The sequence below is a fragment of the Amia ocellicauda genome, chromosome 3, assembly GCF_036373705.1.
Source record: "Amia ocellicauda isolate fAmiCal2 chromosome 3, fAmiCal2.hap1, whole genome shotgun sequence".
Classification (NCBI taxonomy): domain Eukaryota; kingdom Metazoa; phylum Chordata; class Actinopteri; order Amiiformes; family Amiidae; genus Amia; species Amia ocellicauda.
In genome coordinates this window covers 51,039,531-51,046,867 of record NC_089852.1, presented here as the reverse complement: position 1 = coordinate 51,046,867, position 7,337 = coordinate 51,039,531, and the positions used below count along the sequence as shown (strand labels likewise).

Genomic DNA, 7,337 nt, shown 5'->3' with positions numbered 1-7,337 from the left:
GACTATGCAAGTGTCTTCTATTTCAATATTAAAAATCAAAACAAAACAGCTACTTAATTAAAATAATAATACAAACTACTCCTATCACATCTCTATTCGTTCATATATACCTTCTGGTCCTAAACTAAAACTATTGTAGGGCGGTTTTGTTTTTATCGGGACACTTAAGGAGCAATAAAGCACTTGTCTGTCAGTTGGAGCGTTAATGTGATATATAAAGAAATGGATCATTAGAAAATGAATTGCCCTGCAGGCAAGTTCAGAGCAGACTATTCTTGTTGACAGTCGGTGGGACTCTGCCACAGGGTAAGCAGGACTGTGTAGTTGATCATTTACTTCTTTAAAGTTGATGCTCCATTTTAATTTTGTTCATCAATGTGGAATAATGAATTTCTATTCAATCGTATTCTCTACTGCCGTTATGCACTGTTCCATGCCAACTTACAATACAAACCTGTGTCTTTAAATGTACCAGATCTCACTTTAGTCACTATCCATCTTGGGTGGAAGCAGCTCTTACTAGCTTTCAAATAATGGACTGACATATGTCAAGGGGACTTGGCTGAGTAAGAGAGCTTGTTAATCTTGAATATCTTGAATAATCTTAAATATTGAGGGTTTTGATTATATGAGTGCCGTTTTCCCAGTGTATATAAAATAACTGTAAAAAACATAGCTCTTAGAGAACACTATACCATCAGTAATGTGCAGATTTGAGAAAAGTATGGGCTTGTTGAGACTGATCTACAAAATACATGTAAGCCAAAGGTTTTCTCAGGGTGCATGCTGCTACATTGCTAGGCATTAATACTCTAGGGAGCAAATGAGATGATAAAGATATCTCTCATGACTATATCCCAGATTTTCCTAGAAGGGAAAAAAAGAGGAACACAAAACTACATTTCTGGAACATCCATCAACAGGAGAAATTAGACAAAAACATTTCCTCCCTCTCTCAGACTCAGTCCTTTGTGTGTTTGCTTTGAATTCACATTAATTTTACCTTCAATTTTAAACTAGATTCATACAATTGCATTCATTTTCTACAAAAAGGAAAAAAAACCTGCTTCAATACTTAAATGACAAGGTTTTTAAATATCTACTATGTCAACCTGTTATCACCCTCAAGAGACAACAAAAGTGCATCTCGTACACATACTAATTAACATTCTCCTTCTCTGTCTCCTGATGACCCAGGAGTATTCTGCAATTGTATCCCTGCATGTATATTTTTTCTCTGATTCCTCTGAGTACAGCACATTACCTGAACGGAGTCATCTAAGGGCAAAATAGAACAAAAGTAACTTAAATTACATGGTTAAAGTCTTGGGATACATTCACTGGTGTACCAAGTGGGGAATGATTAAAAGAGACACTGTAGAGGTCAATCCAAAGCCAAGTGGATTGATTCGAGAGCATACATTCTCCTTTTATGAGTCATGCAAATATAGGCATATAAATGCATATATGCATTTTTGTTTTCAGCATTTTGCTTACTGTGCCACGTAACTACAATTCAGCCTTGCAGAGTGAAAGAGACAGGCCAGAGCTGAGATGTGAGCAACACATTTGTCTCCTTCCTGGGTTGCTTCGGTGCAGAAACATACATACATGAAAGCAACATTTGCATGCTTCACTTTTTATTATATTTTCATATTTTAAGTGTCGTCTCATGCCTGCCTACCTAATCTACATTGCAGGTTTTATGAGCCCCCAGGAGTAAACCAATGTAAAACTTTAATTAAAAAAACACAATAACAAAAGAAAAGAAACAAATATGTTATACTTCATTCGGCTGAGAAATACATTTTAATTTTGTGTTCACAGAGTAAGACAATTGAAAGCTGAAGCTCATTTGTGCACATTGGAGAGACGTTGGCAAGCAGCAGTGTTCTTATTTAGAGCACTGGAAGACAATTCCTCTCCCAGTTATTGATGACAGACGATGTGTGAATGTGTAGGGGAAGCGAGGATTACATAAACCTCATACCTCTGAACTAAGTGACCATCTGTGACATCGGACTTTGGGCCTATATATATAGCAGAAACCCGCAGGCCATTTTCATGTAGTCTCGGAGAGTAGAATACAAAAAAAAAAAAAAAAACACACTTCCAGAGCATTTTAATACATAATTAAACTCATAAATCAACTAAAACCACCTGAAAAGAATCACTAGAAGGGGTCAGTAAAGGAGACATAGAATAATAAAAGCAACAGTAAATGATCTGCTTTGAGAAAAATAATGTACTGTAATAATAATAATAATTATAAAATACACTAAATGGTTTCTAATGTTAGACTAAAAGCATTACAAAATTACATTACTAGTTTGGGGGCAATGACAATAGATATTAGTGTAGAAATGGAATCCAACCCTGAAAAATGAATACATATTTCTAGTTTAAAAAATTATAATATTCAGATACAGAAACATTTTTTTGTCCCCTGCAAGGGGTGATCACTTCACACATTGCCAAGTCCTTCCCTTATCCCCAGTCCTATTTAAGTAACTGCCATTCACACAATTACATAGCTTGTTTCTGAAAATGCTACCTTTATCTACCCAGGTTTTCTTTGAAGATCTCACCATCACATTTCTTCATTCCAGCAAACACATGCTACCACCTCAATTGTACAATGTACTGATTATTTAGTAATGAAGGAACAGCACGTGCACATTTCAGCACAAAGAAAAAACCTAGATGGAAAACATAATCCTTGAAGATGCCATCTTAAAAAGCAAAAACTGGTGTCTCACTTTCAAGCATTATTCCCCGGCATTATTTTTCACCAGTCATCAAATACCAGAACAATGCACATTCTAGTGTCAAGTCTACAGCTGTATGTATTTAGCAATCACAGTTACATTTTCTTTTAACTTGTTTTCTTTTTAGCTTGATGTGGTGACTGTCAGTGGACATTTATTTTTAGAGAATAGTCAAAGAAGCCTACGCACCCAATATACCACTCAAACAAAATGTATGTAAAGTGAAAATACAACATACACCATTATTTTGTGTGAGATGTACTTTTCACTATTTGACAAACCAATTGAACTAGTCTACTGATGTATAGGACAATAAAAAACTTTTTGGGGAATTGGGGGGGCGTGAAATGTGTTTGGCATTGTATCAGTGTCAACAGTAGATAATTATATTAATGTATGTAAATGCATTACTTGTTTTAGGAACATGTGAGATTTTACCTACACAAAGTCAGGAATTTGTGTACCTGAAAGGAAAATATTGGATATATCCACCTACAATGAACAGGTAACAGTTTTTCAAAAACTGTACCATTATTTCCCTAATCTTTTAACAGCTTTTTAAGTAACACATCTTTAATTTGTATTTCCATATTTAATATCACATCTATCACAGTGGTTTTGCGGTTTTCAGTATTTTTTGAAGAAAAGAAGACAGTGTATAGACAAGGTGTTTTGGCAAAGAAGAGATTAAAACTGTACCTTAGAAGTGTGGATGGCAATAAAAAAGAAGAATAGGAAAAGCCACAACAGAACCAGTCATTTTGATGCTTAGAAGTTTATTTTAAGGGACATTTACACTTAAACGTAACATATCAGCAGAACATACAATTAAAACATTCAGGAGGAAACACAAAGAGCGTCTTACAGTTACATTAAAATCCAAGTATCACACAGCATGATGTTAGAGATCTAAAAATGACTGACAAACATGTCAAGCATTTTGAAGTATGGTTTACCAGCACATTTCAAATCCTTTACGACTCCAAGACCCTTTATGATCCAGAATCAACAAAGTAAGGGGTTCTGCACTCAGACAAGAAACCTATATAATATTTTTAAATAGGAAAACTTCAGGAATACTTCATTTTCTTTCTCTCTTTATAAACCTCCACATCAGATTCAGTGACTATACTATACTATATTTACAGGACTAAAATTCAGAGCTAGTTGGTCAAATTAATGTGGTGTTGTTTAACTAGATATGAACCCTATATATATAAAAAACAGCTAACAAGGGGCTATGATCAATTCTAGTATTACTCTGCCCTAAAATATGAGCTGGCTTTTTCCATTTAAGTGTTTTATTGGGGAGGGACAAGATTAAACTGGATAAGACAGTCTAAGGGAGTGCACCATGTTCTTAATTTAATCCAGGTATTTCATATTGTTCTGAGAGATACCCATTTGTTATTATTATTGCTTTAGAGATAATAAATAAATAAAACATCCTGTTTTCAGCCTGGAGGCTAGCGAGTCTGGAGAAATGCAGCTTAAGTATTCATGGCGGTGAAAGGAATTAATACGTAAGTTAAGAATGCTGAGCCAGTTTATCCAAAGAAGAAAGAAGCCTTCTGGGCGAATTCTGCAAGAAGATGCCAGTCAATGCCTGCCAGTCTCTTCAGACTCACAAGCACAGGATCCAGCAAGAAGAGGGCGTTAGCTTGGAAAGAAACTCCAGGATGGGAGACTGGGGCATTGCTTCACCCAGTGGCTGAAGAACAAGCTGACGAGACATGTTTTAGCTGTTAATTAGCTGAGAAGTGAAGTCCTTGTATTAATCGGCTACATGGCACCAGGGGAAAATTTGGCAGATGGAGTGGCCTCTCGTGGTCCATAATGACAAGAGATCTGCCGTATTAAAACAAGCGTCCTTGCGATACGGATTGTGTGTGTGTGACAGAAAATAAATAAATACAATTTAAAAATAGAGCACAAACCAGACCTGATACGGTCCACTTTGTTTGGGGGAGTGCTCAGTGTAATCCCCTGCAGACACCTTGTTGGCATTGATGCCTGATAGAAGTGGCATACACAATTGTAACCACAGTGACCGAAGAAGTGGTTAATATAACAGAGCTCTGTGTATTTGTGTCATGTGTGCTACAGTGACCTGGTAACGTTCACCTTCCCACCATCAGATATATACCAGGCAGCTTGTGTAAACCACACTCAGGCTATAAGCTAATACAAAAAAAATCAATCCACAGATGGATAAAATGCAAAGTAACAAAATGAATTTGAAAAAAGTGCAGCAGACAATCTATATAGCTTTTACATTTCCTAGGACTGGCCATTAACAGTGCAACTTGCCAAAATTACAACAGCAATCAGTTGATCCATGAATGAATGAAGAGTTGTTGCTCTATTCTTGTCTTTTAAAAGCTGGGATTATTTGAAGAGGTCATTTGAATTAAAGGTGAAGTTTACACTTTGTGACTTGTAGTGTTTTGGAAGTTCTATATTTTAATTGAATATATATATATATATATATATATATATATATATATATATATATATATATATATATATATATATATATATATATATATATATATATATATATATACCAAAAAGGTAATCCAGGGAGGGCTCTTTGAAATACAATGACTTTTCATCAGGAGAAGCAGAACAGCATAATTTAAACAGTCTAAATAATTGAAAATAATTGAAGGTTTTCTATGACATTAATTAAGTTTTCACAAGTACTGGTGACTGAACTATTCATTATATTTAAGGAAGGACTGTTTTCTGATGTGTTGTTAAACCTGATCTTTCTCAGTCTCAAACAGGATGATAGGGAAGTATGGTTCCAATTAGGCAAACGGTTACAGTTTCATGCGACATGGTGCTCACATACAAGAAGTACATTGAATACCAAAAGCTTAGCAGTGTAAACCTTCTAAAATTTGATAATGAAAATAATGTATAACTTACTGAACATCTCTCTGGCATTTCTGCAGCGACCCGACAGTCATACACAGTATTTAGGTGATTTGTTATCCTTTGTAAAGAAATAATAATAATAAAAATAAAAAGGCTCTTTGACAGTGTATGGGTACCTATCTATCTGGTCAAAAACTGATTCTGATGGTTTATGTATGTGAATGTGAATATGAATTGGCTTTCATGGTTAAGACTTTTTTGTTTTTGCTGTTTAAAGTGTGCTGGTTTGACACTCCATAGTGAAGGAGTTGTGTGCGCCTTGTGTACACTGAATTCATTGGGAGAGCAAGATTGTTGCTTAATAGGGCACAGAAACAGATACAACTTTCTTCCACCAAGACCAAAGGCTGCAAAATGTGGCATTGCTGCCTAGCTGGAAGTATAATTGGGAGCTGAAAGCAGAAGTGCTCTACTGACGAGTAGTAATATCACAAGAAATCTATGAATGTGCAGTTTATTTTATTATTTTCAAATGAAAGAAAACTGTGGAACACTTATTCTCCTCAAAGACATCTTCCTGGGTTCCTGTGTTGTCAAGGGAGCACAGTCGTCAATAGGAAGTATCCTCATTGGCTAACACCAGTGCTGTCCTGCATGGAATGTAAACCTATAGAGGTGAAACAACAACAGGAGAATTATTTGAGATTCCTTGCAGAACAGAATATCTTAACAACAGTCATGAAGTCTGTTACCCACTGGACTGGCATCATTGTGATTTCAACATGTATGAAATGAAAGATTTTAATAGTTAATGTCCGAGGGTCAAAAAGAGTTACCAAAATACATATACTGGCAGATCTGATTAATAGTAGCTATTTACAAGCAATTTGAGGTAACTCGCAGTGGAATAGAAAACAAACAAGAAAAAATATTTATTTTAGCTGGTAAATATGTCAAAAAAAGTTAAAAATAATCAATTAAGAGTAATTAAATAATGAACTTAAACCATTTTTGTGATTTCAAGTACACTATAACACTGTACACTGTATATACTAACAAGCTGATAGAAAACTTAATTATTCAGTGTTTCCCCTGTCATTCTTCTGGCCAGGTGGTGTGCGAACCTACTGGGGGAACAAAAGTGCAATTGCATAGAAAATTTAATAAAACCCAAGCAAGAAGTAGAGTGTAGTGGTTATACATAGAGATTAAAATATTATGAAGCCCCCTGCCTAGTTTTATTTTGGAAGATGTTCGGCTATTCTAAGCATTGTAATCTAATGGATATGCTCTATTTCTCCTTGTCTTCCAAAGGGATTGAAAAGGGGGATTTTGGAAAGTATGGGGGGTCACAGCAGGAAAAGGTGGGTGGGGGTGGGAGAGATGGAAAGTTACTTGAGTAAACTATGGTTTATGGTGTTACAATCAGTGCGACGACCAACCACCACCTCCACAATTCACCAGCAACCCCCCCCAAATTCCACCTATGAACTCAACATATATAGCACGCAGACTTGATCAAGAGGTTTAGTTGTTGTTCGACCAAACATTAAAATGGGGAAGACGTGTAATCTAAGCAACTATGATTGTTGATGCCAGACATGGTGTTTCCAGCATCTCAGAAACAGCAGACCTCCTGGGATTTTCATGCACTACAGTCTCTAGAGTTTACAGAGAATGGTGCGA

General features: G+C 35.8%; 1 protein-coding gene across 1 annotated transcript in view; it reads right to left on the bottom strand.

The window, feature by feature from the left end:
• Positions 1-6,153: 6,153 nt before the first annotated feature.
• The window catches only part of LOC136746956 (1,4-alpha-glucan-branching enzyme), a 374,922-nt gene continuing 373,738 nt past the window's right edge, over positions 6,154-7,337 (bottom strand). Inside the window, exon 16 of the mRNA XM_066699865.1 lies at positions 6,154-6,318. Within this exon, the coding sequence (XP_066555962.1) occupies positions 6,262-6,318 (57 nt within the window). The 3' untranslated portion in view covers positions 6,154-6,261. The remainder of the gene's footprint in view (positions 6,319-7,337) is intronic.